Consider the following 19,925-nt stretch of genomic DNA (forward strand, 5'->3'; position numbering starts at 1 on the left):
TTGAACTCCCCTCAGACTTTAGTCCTGAACAGGAAGACCCACAAGCTTTTGATACTTGCAGGATACCTTTTCAGGAGGCACTGAGCTATGGGGACGATTTCACTTGGGATGGGCCATCAGGTTCAATGCCAGTGTTCAGCAGATGATCAAGAGCAGTTGTTTGTTCCTTTTCCCAGCATTCCCGAGCCTGATTGTTGTGTTCTCCTTCCCGTGTTTCAGGTTCCATGGTGTCACCTGCACATTCCTTCAGCTCGCAGGCCTCCAGCAGGCAGAGCAGCCCCGCGGCGCCGCTCTGGAGCACGGGCTACGCCTCTCGCTAGGGGCAGCACGGCTCCTCCTCGTGGCCCAGAAAAGAAATGGGCAACTCAGTGCCTTGGCAAACTTTAGCAGCTGGGATCTAGTTCAGGTTTGCTCTGGAATATAACTAGGTCCTTAATTTATTTATTTTTTTTACTATTTAGGGCTCTTTGAGTTTGTTTTTATGTCAGTGCTTCCATTCTCAAAAGCTTGTTTTATCTGTTTTTTGCTGCCTGCACAAAAAGCAGTGTTTATGCTAGTCTGGCTTTTGCACTCTTTAAGCAACTAGAAGTTATATCTAAGTTAGACCGATAACAATTTTTTATTTACTTTTTATAAAAATTAAATTTCTTTCCAATGAACTTTTTTAAGTAAAGAAAAATTAGAAAAACAAGTGGAATATGAGCCAAAAATTGGAAGGATTGTATATTTTGGAGAACTGGTTTTTATTTTGTATTCCAAAAACTCAGGAATGTATTGCACTGGTGATGTTCTTATGTTTAGCCTTACACTGGGATTCACCAGCACAGCATGCTGGTTTAGCATGAGGAATGCTGGAACAACTGTGAATAATTTAGAAGTTTTTTTGCAACAACGATTAGAAAAGGAAAAAAAAGAAGCCCAGAACTTAGTGTGAGTTCCTTTGGGTACAACTGCAGTATTCCTTGGTACTGTAAGCACTTTTCTGACCTGGGAATGTGAAAGCATATGCCTTCTAAGTGCACCTTTCTTCTGGTAGGAATCCTTTATTTTGAGGATAGAATCACATCCCAGTCACTTTTATTTGTAAACAGGGTTTTGCAGCTATCAGATAAAGGTTTTGTTTACATACAACAAGCATCCCAGTTTTAACTGTGAATAATATTCTGGCTGTCTGAACTTTCCTAAGGACCATAAGGAAAGTGAAATAACAAAATACTTCATGCAAAATACTTTGTGTGCAGAACTATGCAGGCAAATAGATGAATGGCATGCAAACCCAGTGCATGGCATAGAGTTTTGGTTTCTCACAGTGTTAAAAACAAAAGGATTGTTACATGTAATTGTACTGAGTCTTGTTCAACTTACTGGCTAGCTTTGGAGAAATTGTGCCTTAAGTGCTAGTACTACTTTAAAAGGTCAGTTTGGATGTAGATAATCATTTGAATCTGTATTAAAGCTTTTTAAGACTCCTTTGTTTTGAATTTTTTTGTGGTATGGCTGTTCAGAGTCCAGCACTGGACTATATTATTTAAATCTATATTATTAAATAAAGCTTTTAAAGATTCCTTTATTTTGCTATTGATGGAATTTTCTGTGGTTTGGCTGTTTAGAATTTAGCACTGGGCTGTTGTTTGAACTTCACTTCCTACAGCCTCTTAGTGTTTGCAGTCATGATTTTCCAATCTTAATTTTCTCTTCTGTTGACAATGTAATGTTTTTAAATATTTTGACAGTTTTTCAACTAGTATTTGTTGTCAGGGATTTCTCCCAGTTTTCACTAAGCATCTTCAATTCCTGCTGAAATCAGTGATGACTATAGAAGCAGCTCTTAATTTTCCAGGTTTGTTCAAACTTCCCATTTTGCTCATTTGGGTTTTAAAAGAAAATGTGATTTTTTTTTCCATTTGCATTCAAGAAGAAGCCAACGAGCTGTGAATGTCTCAGTGCTACTGTGATAAGCTCTTCAGAAATGATTAAAGGAGAGATTTTGCTCTCCTTTTGTTTCTCTTTTCCATTCAGCAGTCTGGCACTGAATGTTCTGAAAAACAAACTGCTCCAAGTGGTGGGAGTACTTCAGCAAATGCTCGCCGGTTATTTCCTTTCTTCAGGCAAGTAGTTGCAGTCTCCTGGCAAGAAGAAAAAAATAAAAATGAAGTAGGGAGCTAGTATGAATCAGGAGCCAACCTCCTGCAAGCAAGAACCAGGCTTTGGCCTCCAGGAGTTCACCTGACCTGTGGGGCCATTCCTGGGGCCAGGGGCATTTGAGGATATAATTTTTTCTGAGCAGGTTGCTGCTAATGTAAAGATCTATCTTTTATTTAATAAAGTGAGATTTAGGGGTTTGCATTTAATGCTGATTTCCCCCCCTGTTCACTTACTGCTTGTTCCTGTTTTCTCCCCTGAGAGGGAGAAGGGCTGCTGGGAATGTGTCTGTTCCAAGGTCCAGGCCTGATGTGAGTTGAAATGTCTGAGCTGTGCCAGGCTGACTTCTGCATCCAGAAAATCCCTGCCTGCCAGCAGCTGATCAACAGGTGTGTCCCAGGGAATTACTCAGTCAGATTAAGGTTAGCAAGACTAAGTTAATACTGCTCTTCAAGCCAATCTGCTCCCTAACACAGCATCCCAAACACAGCCTAATCTTTATTTCTCCATCTACCCCCTTTAAAAGGCAAGGCAGATGATGAATGAAACACTGCACACACCTTTTCAGCAAAGAGCTCTTCCTGATGGGCAGCTAGGATGATGGTGTGCTGCTTCGGGGCAAGGTTTTCCTGGCAGCATGTTAGCTGCCTTTTGTAGTTTAGATGAAGGATTAAAGCTCTCCAGGTGTCAGTGCACTCTTGGCTCACCCCTGCAGATAAAGGCATTCTTACCTTCCACGTTTGGTTGTTGATTCTGGCATTCATGAGCAGATGGCAGTCATTCATGAGCATCCTCTGACCCCAGGAACCTTGGGGGCTTTTCCCATCCCAGTTTCCCCAATTAGAGACACAGCTGTGCTGGGCTGTGTCTCGTTGTGTCCCAGGGATTGCAGGAATCCTCTCCAAGGGAGGAGCTCTCCTTGGAGCAGCCCTGGAGACAGATGGTGTTTTGTTAACAGGCAAGGTATGTCCTCTCCAGTTAATTCCTCTTAAAATGATTTTTTCCCTCTGGTAAGGCACCTGTTTGTGTATTTAGCTTTATGATTCTGTGTTAACTCTGTGTAGTATTGGTGGTTTGATTAAAACCATTCCTTGTCAGCTGTTTCTTCCTTGTATCAGTTTCAAGTTTAAGGGTATAGCTGGCCTTAAACTCCAGCCTGTGTTCTCCACAGCACAGCCCCTGTGCTGTCATAGGAAATGCATCCATTTCTAAGCTGGGAAAAAAGGAAGTGATTCATCATTTAGAAAGTGATGAATATCTGACATTAGGTCTTTGAGTGATATTAAATATTCTATTTTTATTGATTTTATTGGCAAAACTCAAAAACCTCTGCTTTATTTTCAGTTTGAACAAAGCTGGGTTCACTTTTCCTCTGTTAACTTCAATGAGACAACTTCTCTGTGTAAATTTGGCACACAGTTTCCCAGGACCTTCTCCTGAAGCTTGCAGAATTAAAACAAGAATGGGAAGCTAATTTTTCTCCTTGATTCATGTTTCTCCCATGGCACTGAGCTGTAGCTGTAGCAGCAGTAAGCTGCTTTCCACATCTTCCCTCACACTTCCTGTCCTGTCCACCTCCAGAGCAGTTTTTATCCCACTTCTGCAGGTGGCCTGCTCCAGAGCTCTGTGTATTAATAAATTGTTTGCTGCCATTTCTACCATCTCCAGCCCTCAGCACAGCCTGGTGGTGCTGTGCTGTGTGTGCTGCCTCCCTCTCAGTGCTTTGCCATAATCCCCAAACAGACTGGCAGCTGCAGTTGCTGTTTTCCATGGAGCAGACTTTGTGTACATGTTTGCAGTTCACCCAGTCAGTCACTCTTCCCTTCTCACTGCATACTTGCCACGCTGTGTTTAAAGTGCTGTTCCCATTCTGCTCAGTTCAAAGCTTTATCCCAGGCCTTACTTTTGAGTTTAGCAGAAATAAATTTATTTCAAGCTGTTGTGCTTATGGATATGCCAAGGTCTCCTTTGTGACCATTTGTTCATTTTTTAATTTCATTCCTTTCACACTTTGGGTGGGAAAGCACCACAGAACTTCTCTGGAGAGTCAGACCAGAAATCCCTGCAATGGAGAACCTGTGCCAAGGGCAGCCCTAGAAAATAACTTTAGGCCAGCATGTGCTAATGGCTTACAGGGACCATCTTTAAATCAAACAGAAGCAGTATTGTCTGGATAAAATCTGGTGATTGAAGTTCAGTTTACTGATCAACAAGCTCAGAAGTTCTGGAAGTAGTTTTAAATTATTGTTCTTTTTCACATGTATTCATCTGTGAGTGAGACAAGATGTGGGAGATGCTTTTGTCTTCTGTGGCATGTGCTTTACTTAGAAAATAAAGTTCTGAGACTCTCTTAAGTAGTAGGAAGCTGCCCTTAGTAACAAAATAGTGAAAATTGTCATATTTTGTCCAAAAGGAAGGGGAAAAAATAATTTTCCAAAGTAATAGCTTGTAATTTGACAGCATGAGTCACTTGTGTTATTATGAATGAGTCATGAATAGAAGAGGCACCAAAAGAATTATTTTTCAAAATGTACAAAGAAACTACATCTCCCAAAATGTTGCTAAGAAGGCACCAGGCCATTGAACAGGCTAAGCTTATTTGAAATACTAACTCACCAAAAGTGCTTTTTAAATTTTTTTTTCCCTAAAAATAATAGAAGAGGCTGCTTTCAATTGTCTTTTTCTATAAAAGCCAAACAGCCTGTCTTTAGTGGAAGCTGGGTCAAAGTTCTCCTTAGAAGAATATTAAGAATCCTGGAGTTTCAGGATTATGATCCAGCCCTTACCAGCTCCTGAACTCTCCTGCCACACACAATTTGGTCAAGTCACCAAACACAGCCAGTAAAGCTGATCTGGCCTCAGTACTTTGTCATTGCTCCTATGACTTTTTATCTTTCCAGACTTTCTTTCCTCCTGCCTCACAGGTCATCTTTGGATCTGAAGCTGTGGCCATGTCTTGCTGGATATTTGGGGGTTTGTTCATTTGCTAGATTAATATTTCATTTCATGCTGGGTTAAGACTGGCCAATAGGAATAAACAGCCTTTGATTCTAGCACAATTAAGGATCTCTTGTGAAGAAAAAAAGAGCTCTGTTTTCTTGAGCATCTGACCCCAGCTGGTGCATTCTCTCTGCCAGCTGGTTCTTGCATGGAAGGAAAATTAATAAAATTGCCAAACAAAGAAGTATTTTCAGCAAGTCCACAAACATTGAAGGCTAAACATCCTCCTTGCAATGCCAGAAGTGGATTCCAAATAAGCAGCTGAACTGAAGGATTATTTTGATAGTGTTGAAGAAATATTGGTCTACTGGAGATGTTTAAAGGTCAGCTGGAGTGTTTTGTGGGGGTTTTGTTGCTGTTACTGAGGTTTTTTGGTGCCTGACTCCTTAGTTCTGGGCGTGCTGTTTTCATGAGGCATCACAGCCATGCTGGGCTCTAAGAATCTGTGTTACACACATTATCACCACCATTGCTGCAGCTTCCATATTCCTCCCCTACTACAAAAAGTGTGACTTCTGTGTGATTTTTTTTTTGTGTGTGTGTCTCTGATGTGAGATTCTACCTCCTTCAGCAGGAAGAGATTGATGAATTGAGATAATTGAAGAAGTAGACAGTAGTTGCTACCACTTTCCAATGATTTCAGTTAATTATTAACAATTTGCTCAGTGCTGTCTTGGGGGTGCTGGGAGAGCAGAATGTAGTTTAGGAATAAAACATCATACAGCAATTTCATTTTAGTTCCAGCTTTACTGAATGTGCTTCTGAAAGCAGACAGGTACAGATCACACTTGTGTCTGATTTTTAGATTAGGGTTAAAGTGACAGTGCAATATGTCAGAATTATGAGTAAGTTAAAAAGCAGTGCTGAGTTGTAAGGTCACAGATCCCTGTTAGTGCTCACTCCATGATCTGACTTAGCAAATCACAGCTTCATATTCTCAGCAGTGATGGCAGAAATCATTCCCTCTGCTTCATAATATTCTCTCCTTTTATCCTCTTTCAGTTGCTGTTTAGGAAAGATCTGAAGTGCTTTGTGTCCTTGACCCAGGTGCCTGACCAGAGCTGGGTACAAGTGTAAATACACCTTCCATGCAGTGACTTACCAAGCAGTAGGACTGACATAAGAGAAGCTATTGTTCCATGAAATACAGTAAAAGCAGGGTGGGAATACATCAGGTGTTTTCAAAGTAGTATTTCCCAAGGGGAATCCTGCTCCAGCAGTGAGTCACAGAAGTAGGTGGTGTAGAAAGCACTGGACAGTGAAGTTTCACTCCTAAACAGAGGAGGGCAGGGAAAGGCAGCCCGTTTGTGCATTTGGAAATTTCCCTAGGCCCCAGTGTAGAGTTTAACTGTGGAATGTTTGATATTGGTGAACTTTAGATATGTGACTTAGATAAAAATTATATTCACAGTATTCCAGAATATCCTGAGCTGAAGGGATCCCCAGGGATCACCCAGCCCAGCCCTGGCCCTGCACAGCCACCCCAGCAACCCCACCCTGGGCACCCCTGGGAGCTCCTGGAGCTCTGGCAGCCTCGGGCAGTGCCCATTCCCTGGGCAGCCTGGGCAGTGCCCAGCACCTTCTGGGGAAGAAGAGAAGGACTTTCTCCTGATCTCCAGGCTGAGCCTCCCCTGGCACAGCTCCAGCCCTTCCCTGGCTGCTGTCCCTGGCCAGAGAGCAGAGATCAGTACTTGCCCCAGTCTGGTATTGCAGGAAGCCCTTGGGGTGAGCTGTTTGCCTTCCAAAGCGAGCAGGATTTTGGTCTCTGTTCTGCCTGGTTCTGGCCTCCTGCCCAAACTCAGCATCTCTGTGTACACAAATACTCATCCTCTGGGCATTGCTCCTCGTGCACCTGCCAGCAACACTCTTCCCTCTGCCTTAGCAGGTGAGCTGATCTAATGATACAGGAGCACCTGGTTCCCAGCCCTGTAAATTCAGGGCTTTCTGGCAAATAGCACTTCATTTAGGTAATAACACTCTTAGAGCCCAGCAACGAGGGCTTCGTGTCCTTCAGACTTATCCAGATATCTCTGCAACCTTATTCAATGACTACACCTTGTCATTCAGACCCCAACAGAGGAGTTTAACATTTTGCTAAAAGAAGCTTTCTCTGTGCTTTGGTTGATTTGCCCAGGAGGTGGAAGTGCAGCTATTTTGACAGAGCTGGACTGTGTACTGGGATGAACACATATTTTCATGAAATCTGTCAAATGTCATTTTGAAAGTCATTGAGTGTGCTCTACAACAAAGCAGGCAGAATTACAGAGCAGAATGCCTTTTGTGAATGCTATTGTAAATGTGTCACAGCTCATTCTGGCTTTTGCATGTGGGCTTATCTTCAAACAGCATCCTGCTGTTATGATTAGTGATTGCTATCGTGAATAAAATCTCTTTGGTTTCAGCAACAAAATAAACCACTTTATATATAGAACCCACTGTTGAATAGGACCCTAAATATTTATTTTCCCATTCTTATTGCTAAATAATCTTCAAGGTGAAGCCTCTTGTCAAATGAAACAATGTCAGCAGTAAAACCAGGACCTGAGGCAGCCGTGGTTGTAGAAAGGGCAGGCAGCAGCAGAAAGCAAGCTCTTCATGTTACCTGTCTGAATGAGACATCCTTGGAACCCTGTGAGCTTGGAATTAGGCAATTGTGTTTTACTGGGATGAGCTTTGTGGTGTCCCAGTGTCCACCAGCAGCATCTCCTGCTCCAGGTAATTTGTAACCCCAAGGGAAATGCTCCTGCTCCAGGTTTCACCTGCTGTGCTTCCACAGAACTTTCAGTCTTGCTGCTTTTAAAATTATTCCTGTCAACTTTGAAATTTTTGAATTGGTAGAGCACTCACAAAAATGTTTCTTCATATGATTTGGCAAGCCATTACATGATACAATATTATATTATTATATATTATAAGCTATATGGCAGGGATTTGGATTAGATGACCTTTAAAGATCCTTTCCAACCCAAACTCTTCTCTGGTTCTATGATTCTGTAAAATATGAATAATCTAGTTGTACAGCTCACATCTTTCCAAATTAAATTCTACAAGAGAAAGCAAAGCTTTTTGCCTCTTAGGCTCAGTAGATGAAGATTTTTAGGCTTGTGGAGGATTGCAATAGTTCCAGTTAAGACTAACAAACCAAAATTTTGAAATAGCTGGAGCTAACCTTTGATGAGAGAGGAAAGAAAGTCTCCTAAAGCGAGTTCCTAAAGAATTCTCATTCAGGTAAAAGTACCTGAGAAGGCAAAAATCTCTGAAAGTGAAATAAATTCAGGGCTTCTGAGAAGAAGCCCCAGAAGCACAGCACTGAAGGTGTTGGGCAGTGCCTGAAAATGAGATACAGAGAAGTGGGAGACAACTTTCACTACATCAGTAGGTTTGCATAACACAGTGAGACTGGCAAAGGGAATTATGTCTTCATTTCCCAGTTTTATGAGAGCCTGCATGTCTGGAATAAAGCTCTGGGAGAAGACAGCAAGGAGGGAGAGGAAGGTTTCCTGTGAGTAATTTAACTTAAGAATTGAAGTTGTCTTAAATTCTGCATCATCTTTCAGGTTGAATGGTGAATCTTTGTGTGAGCCAGTTTGTTTTGCAGCTGGAATCTGACCATAAAGTTCTTAGACACCAGGTCTGCAGTACTGTGTGTTCAGTTGTGCTTCAGGAGTTCTCTTAATCAATTTAAATGTCTCTCATTCCATCTGTCTGAACAGATAGGGCTGTGCTAATTCTGTTATTAATTTTTTAGGTTGTTTCATTCCAGATAAATAAAATATTTAAAGTGAATATTTTTTCCAGCACCTGCAGCTGCTCAAAACCTCAGCACATTATGCAGCTGAATTCAAGCAATAAAGACTACTAAATTAAAATACTTTCAGTGCCAATGAGCTTTAGGAATGTTGTCTGTGAGAACAGGTAACTGCTAAGTCACTGTTCTTTGAATGCTTCAGATCCACAGATACATCGGTGTGCTTGTACCTCCTGTGAGTGACTAAATGATCTATTCATATGAATTTGTTTATCATCTTGATAAGCCTTGTTCAGCCTTCTAACTGAGCAGGCTTTGCATTGGTTTAGTGTCTGCACTCTCAGATAATTTCCTTTTTGCTCAGTCACAGCCTGGGCAGGGCTGGAGCCACCTGGGATGGGGAAGGTGTCCAGGAGGAGCTCTGGGGTCTCTCCCTGTGACACTGCTGAGACAGAAATGGAACTGGGAACAAGTTTCAAAAGATGGCCTCACAAATAAGAGTAGATGCTTTGGAGAAATAGAACTGTGAAAGATACATTGCAGTAAGACCTACAAAGAGTAATTTTAAATAATTGACTTTGAGGCACTTACAACATAGTGTAGCAAAAACTAATAAGCCAACAAGTTCTCATAATGCATTATAATTAAAGAATAGTTAGCTTCTAATTGTGATTGCATTAATTATAACATCTGTATTATCTCACCCTTCAGATAAGACTAAAAATAAAATAAAAGTTTTTAAAACACCTCTCAGTTACCCCATCTCTGAGTCAGAAAATACCTGAACCTGACATCTTCCAGCCCAAGCCATTCTGGGCCTCTGAGGTTCCATGGTCTGCTTGCTGCTTGAAAACATCAGCAGCAGGAATTCAAGCTCTTGTAGAAAGCTGTACTTGCTTTCCAGGGATGGATTTATGGGGAGCAGCTGCAGACTTGTGGCTGGAGGAGGAGGAGGAAGAGGAAGAGGAGCGGGATCCTGCAGCCTGGAGTCTGCAACTCTGCAACTGCTCATCCACAAGTTCTCCTGAATAAAGTTTTAGTCTGGTTTTGGTTTTGGTTGGATTTTTTTTTTCAGTATATCTTGATTAGTGTGACTGTAAATCCGTGGGTCCATTTGGTGACTCAGTGCCATTACATGGATTTACATGTGCAAGGAGACAAGTTTGCTGCTGGCATCCTGGTGCCTTGATTGCCTGCAGCTGTGGAATTTGCATGTCCCTTGGATCCTGGTCACTGATAAAAATGCAGAAGCATTTATTCAAAGTTCATAAATAGCTTCTCATTTTTAATTTAATGAGAATTTAAACATGAAACCATGAGAATTCATTTCACTAGTGTCCAAAGAGAGCTTAGAGCCTAGTCTCAGGCATTAAAGCAGGTTTTGTTTGCTCCTGATATCCTTTCATTGGCTTCCCAAGCTTGTAACACAGTTTATCTTGCACTACTGCATTAGGTGAATTTTGCAGAAATGTATCCCCAAGAAGAACAATTAGATTTAACTCGTGATCCCTCCTGGAACTGGTTCTTCTCCCTCCTTTTTCACTGTTTTACTTTACAGGCCATCATCTCCCAACTGTTTCATACTATTATTTGCCCTCCCCATAAAGTAAACATTAATATTTGCATGTTCTGTAAGTTACATTTTATGAAATATCAAAAGCTATAAAGTTTCCCAGCTGAGGACCTACTTGTTTGGATTTTTGTGTGGAGCAGGAAGGAGGGAAGGAGGGGTTGTTTGGAGCCCACAGCACTATTTCAGTGCTGATATAGAACAGAGAAGTGTTTTGAACTCTATTGTTGAGAATCCACGTGTGATATAAATCAGGATTATTATCCTTCTCTCATCACTGGGAAGGTTGCAGCACACAGGGAGATGATTTGTCCAAGGCCCCTGTCAGGGCAGAGGCAGGGCTGAAAATAGAACCTGTGCTAGAGCAGAGCTCTGGGACAGGAGTGCAAATGGGAAGTGCTGGCAGAGGGGGAGGCACCCAGGGACACTCCGGGGCCAGCACTGAGCAGCTCCCTCAGCTGCCCTGCTGGTTGCCATGGAAAATAATTCACCTGCAGGGCTGAAATATGGCCAGAGCCACTGGGGAAACTCCTTACCTGTCAGTGGTCAATAAGCCACTTTCAAACTTAAATAAAATAAAATAAAATAAAATAAAATAAAATAAAATAAAATAAAATAAAAATTAAAATAAATAAAATAAATAAAATGAAATGAAATAAAATAAAATATAAAACAAGTATTATTATTACAAATTAAACATCAACTTCCACATGGAACTGCCTAAGTTCAGCTCCAGGAGCAGCCCTGGAGCTCTGGCACTGCCCTGCTCGCTATGCCTGGCCATATAATAACGATAATGATGGTGGTGATGATGATAATAATAATAATAATAAAATTTTTAAAATTTATTTTTATTTTCTAGCCCATCTGAACCTTTGAACACTCTTCCAGGAGCCAGGCAAAAGGCCCCTTTCCTCCTGCTGAGCTGTGCAGGGCCCAGGAAGAGCAGGTCCTGCTGGGCTCTGTGCCCAGGGCACTCCAGGGGTGCTTCACTCCCTGCAGCCCAGCCTGGCACAGCGGGCAGGGCAGAGCCAGAGCCCCAGGGCTGCTCCTGCAGCTGAGCCTCAGCAGCTCCTGGGGAAGTTGGTGTTGATTTATCCTTACTGTTCCACATGCTCAAGTGTGTCGCTGCTCATCCAGGGCAGCTCACTTCCCATGGAAGTGGGAATCTGCTTCCACTGGGTTCACTGCGGCAGCATTGTGTATTTCAAATGAAAATATGTTTCTAAATCTGATTTTTGACAGCTTTTCACAATGATATTTAAGTATTGAGCCATTTAAATATCAAAACTTCTTATCTGGGATAAACTGGTATATGTGTTTACTTTCTGCTGGCTTCTTCCCCATTTATTTAGATTTAGAAACCAAAAATGTTGTGCCTGATTCATCCAAGAACTTCAATATATATCTAAAATTATGCCTGGTTAATTAGTTCCATTTAAAGTTTTTTCTGCTCAAATGCATCAGCTTTTCAGCATGCTGCTGTTATGTACTAGATCAGGGCTTTGGGAAGAGAAGGAGATCCATGAAAAATTTTTTTAATTGCCTAAAATTTTAGTCTGCAATTCAAAAGCCTCCTGCTATGTTTAAAGCCCAAAAAACAAATCTTTTTTCCTAATAATTAGTTGATGTGTACATATTCCTGAAGGATATTGAGATGTTTAATCCAGCAGAAAATTGCTATCTGGTGGACTACAGGGAAAAAGCAGGACAAACTTTTGTTATTATTATTTTTTTAAAATGTAGGCAATTATAATTAGGCCAGAATAAAGCCATATAGTTAAATAATGAGAGAAGCAGAGCTGCACAAAGCTCAGTCTGTAGCTGGTACTGAAGTCATCACTGAAAACAGAGCGTTCCTCCTGTTGCCTGTAAAATATTTTATTGAAATGGCATTTTTTATGATTTAAGCAGTGAGAAGAGGCATTGCCTGGCTGGCGGGTGGTGGGCAGGTTCCTCAGGCTGCCATGACCTGCAGGGGTCTGCACAAAACAATTCCTGGGCAGTGGAGGAGGGATGGGAGCTGAGCCCCAGAGGAGATTCCCTGCCCTGAGCTCCCAGCCCAGGGCTGCTCCTGCAGCAGGAGCCCAGAGGGGACAATGGCAGGGCTGGCCCAGAGGGGACAGTGGCAGCCCCTGCTCCCAGCCCTGTGCTCAGGGACAGGCACAGGAGCTGCTTCCAGCTGGAGAGCACTGCAGGCCAGGACACAGCCCAGAAAATCCCAGCAAGCAGTTCTTACATAACAGCTCTGACCCAGCATCCCTTCCCTGCTGCAGGCAGCCAGGGGGGAGGACAGGCTGGAGTTGGGGTTTTGTCTGTGCACTTTTTTCCCCCATTTGGATGAGAGGACAGCACCACAGCAGTAAAAAAAATCCAAACATAGATAAATCCTGGAATCGTATTAATAATAATAATATCATAATAATTATTATATGTATAACAACAATATTATTATAATGCATAATGTTATATAATAATATTGTGTAATATTATAATACTATAATAATTATTGTTGTAATAATATAATCATGAATAATAATAGCAATGTACAGATTTCAGCAGCCTTGTCTGCAGAACAAGGTGTCTGCCCAGAGGGAAGAGAAGGGATGGAAAAGGATCCCCAGTGTGTGGGGAGTAGGGTCAATGTTAGCAATACTTTCAATGAGGATGTGATTGGTGTGGTTTCCCCAGTCTGGTGGATGTGAAGAAGGAGATCCAGGTAAACTCTTTTCAGGCTTTGGTGCCCAGGATCTCTGCATTTCCAGCCCGTGCCACATGCTGGGTGCACAGGCTGGTGCTGGACAGGCCAGCTCTCCCCACAGAACCAGGGTGACAGTGGCAAGGAGGAGGAAGTTGGGCTCTGATTTCACTGCTGAGAGTGACAGTGTTCCCAACAGATAACAAACCCACATCAACTGTGCTTTGGTAAAATTCTTGTGGAGGTTAATCTGACTGGGAATGCAGAATTCTTTCCAGAATTGGCATTATTCAGGGTTGGTTTCTGGTGTCCCACCTGAACCTCCTGCCAGAAGGGAGGTGAGAGCTGCTGTCCCTGTCAGGCACAGCAGTGTCACCTGTGCTGCTCTCATGGCTGTGGTTCCTCAGCTTGGCTGCCAGCTCAGGTCCCTGGGTCTGTGTGGGACACCTGGTTCTGAGCCACCGTGACACAAAACCCCATCCTTGGGACTGCTGCTGACAAATCCCAGCAGTGTGTGTGTGTCTGATGTGCAGACACAGCAGCTCCACACACAAATCTGTGTCACACAGAGCAGGCTGCAGGCAGCAGGGACAGGCTGCAATCACAGAGCAGCACCGAGCTCCAGAGCCTGCCTGTGCCCTGCAGACACTGCCAGCAGCTCCAGCCTGCCTTGTTATTGTTAGACTGGGAGCTGTTATCTCTGCTAACCTTGGAAATAATTCCAGCACTGGGGAGAGCTGCTGAAAAGGACCCTGACAGAAAATATTTGCTTCCCACATGGATGTTGTAAATACTCAGGCACAGATAAAGTAACCTTAAACGAAGGGTAAAAGTCTGGCTCATTGTAAGTCAGTGATAACACCTCCAGGTTGGAATCTCACAAAATAAGTTTTAGAGCCCTGCATAGAAATGATAATATGAAGAGAAAACAGTTTTAAAAAAATAAATTGAATTCTGGACCAGTTGATGAAAAGTGTTTCAAACTAAATGCTGTGACCTTGGGACACAAAACAGTTAAACATCCCATTTCCAGAAATACTCTCAGGGGTCAGTCTCAGGCTGCAGGGATATAGGCCATGTTCTCTGGTCTAGGAGGCATAACTATATACTGAATTGGGCAAACTAGGGAGGTGCAAAATGCCATCCCAGCAAGCAAAGAGCTGAATCCATGTGGATGTAGGAATTGCTTCCCAGTCTCTGGCAGTGATGCAGAGGAAGCTGATGAGCCTGTCCTGTTCCCTTTATGGAGAGAAGGCAGCTGGGATCCTCCTTGGAAAGAGGGAAGGGCTGGTGCTACCCAAATTTATTCACAGGCAGCACCTGAATGTCTGGAGAGAACTTCTGCTCAGGAGGCTCAGCCTTGTGAGATCCAGAGGAAGTTCTCCTTTGGTGCCCCCATCCAGCTGGGCTTAGCAAGACAAGACACAAGTGACTGGTTGGCAAACACAATCACCTGCAGGGTGTTGAACTCCAGTTTAACTTTGGGGTTCCTTATTTTTTTTGCTCTGCTGGCAAAGGTAGAACCCTTGGGGACAACTTGCTGCAGCTTTCTGGTAGGTGATTTGCACTGGGGACATTTCCCTGCATGCCACCCCAGCCCACAGTGTCAGTCCCACTGTCAGGAATGCTCATTATGGCTGTGCTGTCCCTGTGCCAGCACATCCTGGTGCTGTGCTAACAGCCCTGAGCCTTACAGGGGGAACATCCCCTGCCTCTCCCTGATCCCTGCTCAGAGCTGCTCTGTAAGCATGCAAGGAACAAATAATCTTAATTACAAGGTATTTAGAAAGCCAGTAGGATGAATTGGTATTTGTCGTTCTTTGAACTTTAGAATTACTCTGCTAATAAGTGCATTGAATCTTTTTTAAGGTTAGGGAAAGTTCAGGCTGTGCAGATGCACCTGGAGTGCCAAAACCCAGCCCCCAGAGTGCCAGCACCCTCAGAGAGACCCTGTGCACTCTGCTGGGAGCTGGGACTGCAGAACAGCCAGGTGGTGCTCACTGCTTGGGGGGCTCTGTTTATATGGAAGCTTTTCCTTGCAGCAGAGGAAGGACTTGTGTCCTCCTCAGGATACTAAAGCCAAAGGATGTGTCAGCACTCCCTGATCTCCATGGGGCTGCCACATCAAGTTCTGCTGTGAATGGCCTTTTCTCCACTTATTTAGGATTAATGTAATATAACCTTCATTAGTTTTTCTGTTTGATTTGCATTTATCTTCCTTTTCATCCATGACAAATGTCTGCTAGGGGTTCCATAATCATAATTTTGGTTCATCTAGGTTGGACTGGATCTGGAACTGGAAGTGCTGGGCTAAAGGTTGGTGTTGATCATCTTGGAGAGCTTTTCCAGCCTTAATGGTTCTATGATTCTAAAGACATTAGGGCTGTAGAGACCATGAATGATCACTTAGCTCTGCTTGCCATGCAGAGGAGGAGAAGGTAAAGCTAGACTGCTCTTTAGAGATGCTTTATTTAAGCTCAGTCTTAAAGGCTGTGGGGTTGCCCACTGCTGGAGCACGCCCAGGCAGCAGCAGGTCTGATGGGTGTCCCAGATTTTCTGGAACCCTGAAGTGTCCCTGGCTCTGCTTAGCTCATGGATAGGCAGGAGAGGAAGGGACATGAGTTTTCTGGTTTGGAGGGGTTGGGGCTGGCCTTGAATCCACCTGGTGTTTTCTTCTATGACACAAAACTGTCATATAGAACAATCAATATTGCATTTACTGAATGCTTGGAAAAGGTGGTTTTGGTGTTCTTGGCTCTTCCAGCACAGCCCAGGCTCTTTCCTTGGTTAGGATTCCCAGCAGTGCTTGTTTTAAGCAGTGCATGATTTCTGCCACACAAACCCCAGATGGAGCACTCCAAGCGAGGCCCTTCCTTCATCAAGTAAACAGGGAATAATTGCTTCTTATTTCATGTGTATGGATCTCCTCTTTACACAGTCTGCCATCAGATGCTTTACTCTGAGCTGCCAGAAACTCCAGATCTATTTTTCCCCACCGTGTTCTGTGAACACTTACTCATAATTTGGTATTTCCCATTTGCAATTTTTTTTTTGTGTAGAGTTTTATTTTAGTAACATTAAAGCATCTATAATGCATGAAACAAAATGTAGTTTGCTCATTAGTATCTCAGTGAAAAGAGCTAGAAAGGAAAGTGGTGAAGGTAGGTGACTACAAATCAAGGTGTTTCTCAGGCAGAGCATATTTATTTTGGGAATCAGTGAGGGAATTCCTCAGCAATCAAGACTGGAACTGCCAATCCATGAGCTTTGTCCCTCTGCTCCTGTCCTACCACTGTGCCCACACAGCTCAGGCAGAGCCTTAAAAGAACTGGGTTTTGTTGAGAGGAGCACCCTCAGTCACAGAATCCCAGACTGATTTGGGTTGGGAGGGACCCCAAAGCCCATCCAGTGCCAGCCCTGCCATGGCAGGGACACCTCCCACTGCCCCGGGCTGCTCCAAGCCCTGTCCAACCCGGCCTGGCACAGAACAGTCCCTTCACATTTGAATTTTATTGTAGTTAATCACTGACATTTCCACAACACGACATTCCCAAGTCCGTGTCTGGACTCGTCACATAAACCCAGAGCTGTGAGAAGATCCTGGGTGTCTCCTTCCTTCAGGTACAATGTGCACAAACACTGCTCATGCACTGAACCATTTCTCATGAATTATTAACCTTCCGTGGCTCTTACCTTCCTGCTCTTAGAGCAGAGTGGTTCTGAGCTTTGGAACCAAGAGCCTGGGATTTGTTTTTACATCTGAGATTTGGGAAGTAAAAGAGCTCTCCTGTCCCCTGTGAAGGAATGAACAGAACAGAATAAACAGGTTTTCTGAGGTAGAAGTAGGTTTCATGTTCTGATCTGCACCCTGATACTAATTATATAATAATCTATATTTCCCATGCATACAATAATAATTATTGTATATTTGTAACACACAATTCTACATGGGTCAGCACACAACAGCAACCTCTTGGCCTCAGTTAGCTGTAGAGTCCTGTCCAAAGCTGCTGGAATTCTAATTAATTTCTCACTGAAATCAATGGAAATGTTTTCATCGATTCTGATTGAGCTGTTTCAAGTGAAAGCATCATCCTGTCCATGCTCATTTGCAGATGTTTATCCAGACATTTCCTCAACGTAGTTTTCTGGGGTCTTATATTTCCTATGTTTTGATTTTGGGTGTAAATGTTGCGTGCTTTGGTTTTGATTAATTTTTTGGTATGTGTCAGAATTGTGGAAGTTTCTTCCTAACCTCACTTTCCTAATGATAAACACTGGAAGGAGATCAAACCAGCCCTGTATCTTTAGAAATGTATGGCCTGCCTTGATAGCAGCCTATCAGAGAATGTCAAGAACATAAAAAATGACAGCACTGCTCTCCTGCACATCAGGCAGCTCACTGGGAAGTGAAGAGCCGAGAGGAATTGAAATGCAGCCCGTCGGTGCAGCAGCTGAGGCAGGGAGTGTTGGAGGGAGGGGAATCCAGCCTGGCTGGGAGAATCCTCCTCAATGGAAATTGCTGATTCACAGGCAGGGAGCAGACTCGCAGCTGCCAGGGTCTGAGGCACCAGATGTGCCCAGCTGTGGCTGACTGCCCTGCTGGCACTGCCCTGTGGGCTGCTGGGGCTGCCCAGACCCAGGGGTGCCTCCCACAGCTGGCAGTGCCAGCACAGCCAGCCCTGCTGGGGCTGAGCATTCAGCACCCACCCGGCTCTGTCAGTCTGTCTGCCCCTCTGCTGGCACAAACCAGCCCCAGCCTGAGAGCAGCAGGGCCTGGCAGCTGCTGACAGTGCTGCAGCACCAGGGACAACTCATTCCTGGATCGTTGTAAGAGCCGAAATGAGGGATGCAGGACTTCAGGCAGCTCTCCAAAATGCAGTTTATTGTATCCAAAATGCAGTTTATTGTATCCAAAATGCAGTTTATTGTATCCAAAATGCAGGTTTTTATTCCATCCAAGACGCTGCAGCAGCCCAGGGTGGTGGGTGGCAGAGCTGTGCCCACAGCTGTCAGCTCCAGCTGCAGGCAGGCCTGGACACCCTTTGGTTTGGTTACAGTGCATTCTATACTTTTCTTTGCTGAGCATCTTCATACAGTAGAACCAATCTATACCTGAACTATTACCTACAGCCCACCATAACTACTATCATTAGCATATTCATGTCACTGTTCTCCAATCACTAAAAGTCAGTACATTACAGTTTATGCTAGAAGTTGTTATTCAGTTTTCTTGCTGTGGAAAATTCTGAGCCCTTTTTTCTACTTGCCACATTTGCTGCCTTGTTTGCCTGTGCTGTCTTCCTGCTTGGTAAAAACATCTTCTTGTTTGGGGTGGGTTTATCCTTTGCTCTAAATCATAAAAGCCCCTTCTAACTAACATACCCTTTGCCTCCTTGGTTATCCAGTCAGACTGGCTCAGCAATTCTTTTCTTCTAGATCAAAACTTGCTTCCATCTCTATTCCTTCATCACTCTACATTTAAAAATCTTTCTGCCAGGCACACACATCTGTGAGACTTTCTTGTCAAACTTTCATCCTTCCCAACAGATTGTGGTCTTGTCGTGGGTTTTTCTGGATAAACATGGCTGCATCCAAACTGGGACACCAGGGGCTGCAGTGCAGGGGCCAGTGGTGCCATCCCCACCTTAATGCAGCCCTGCAGCATGGAAAAGCAAAAGACCCTTCCCAAAAGCAGGACCTCAAGCCAAAGGTCAGTTTTTTCAAATGATGGACTCATGCCAAAAATATCCCATCCCAAATGCATCAGTGAGTGGAGGGTCATGACAGAGACATCCAGGTGACAGGCAGGATTCTTTCAGATGAAATAGAATAACAAAGAGAGGCATTAAAGTTTTGGGAGTTTTGGTAGAAGTTTTAATAAAGCAGCTGTACCATGAGGCACTCAAGCTCCTCTTTAGGCATTGAGTCTTGAGGAGCAAATTGAAGAAAAGATTTCTGTTACAAAGGAGAACATCCAGAGGAGGCTGAATGCCAGGGAAACAGGGCATCCAGCCTTTGTGACCTGCTCTGCAGCCCTGCTAACATCAGAGGGGCCAGGGACACTTGGAAATGATGGTACAAGCTATAAATATTCCACCTGCTTCCCTGAGTCTTCTAAAACTCTAATTCCTGCCTTGGGCTGCTCATCTGCTTCAGAAAACAGGAGTCAGTAGTAAACACCAGCCACTTGCCAAAAAGCATCTTGACTGTGGGAGGGACAAACGAGACAGAATTTAGCAGCTATTGTCCCTGGGTTTTTGTGTCTGCCACTGTGACACTTGATTTGCAGCTTGGAACTTTGCTGTGGTGACAAAGTCTGCCTGTAATGAGGAGGAGTTGGGAGTTTTCATCAGTTATTCTCTGCTGAGAGCTGGCAGCTGCTCCTGCTGCTCCCTGACTGTGCAGAGCCAAGGCAGAGCTGAAATGGTGCCAGTTCCTGGCTTTGTTTTCTGGTGCCTTTTCCCCTGCAGGTATTGTGCTGAGCTCATTTTAAACTATCTTTTGTAATATATTAGAAATAAGCTGGAGTTATGGAGATTCTTGCAAACATCATCTCCAGAGTGCCAGATTCAGTGCAGTTGTGTTTTGTGTAGAAAGGATCCAAACCAACCCAGAAACAAACTGGGAAATTGTTCCCAAGTCCTCAGCCCCACGAGCATTCAGTGTGGAACCTGCTCTCCTCCCTCCCCTGGGACCCTCAGGGGGCTGGGGTTTTTGTTTGTCCTGAGCAAGAGCAAACACAGCTTCATGGGGGATGTGCCCTC

General features: G+C 43.7%; 1 protein-coding gene across 2 annotated transcripts in view; it reads left to right on the forward strand.

Annotated features, from left to right (window-relative positions):
- NUP210 (nucleoporin 210) overlaps positions 1–1,570 on the forward strand; it is a 48,590-nt gene extending 47,020 nt beyond the window's left edge. For both annotated transcript variants that reach the window (XM_059856067.1, XM_059856068.1), the window contains one exon: positions 220–1,570. In XM_059856067.1, coding sequence (XP_059712050.1) covers positions 220–320 — 101 coding nt within the window. In that variant the 3' untranslated portion in view covers positions 321–1,570. The remainder of the gene's footprint in view (positions 1–219) is intronic.
- Positions 1,571–19,925: the final 18,355 nt, after the last annotated feature.

Source organism: Haemorhous mexicanus, chromosome 11, assembly GCF_027477595.1.
Source record: "Haemorhous mexicanus isolate bHaeMex1 chromosome 11, bHaeMex1.pri, whole genome shotgun sequence".
Classification (NCBI taxonomy): domain Eukaryota; kingdom Metazoa; phylum Chordata; class Aves; order Passeriformes; family Fringillidae; genus Haemorhous; species Haemorhous mexicanus.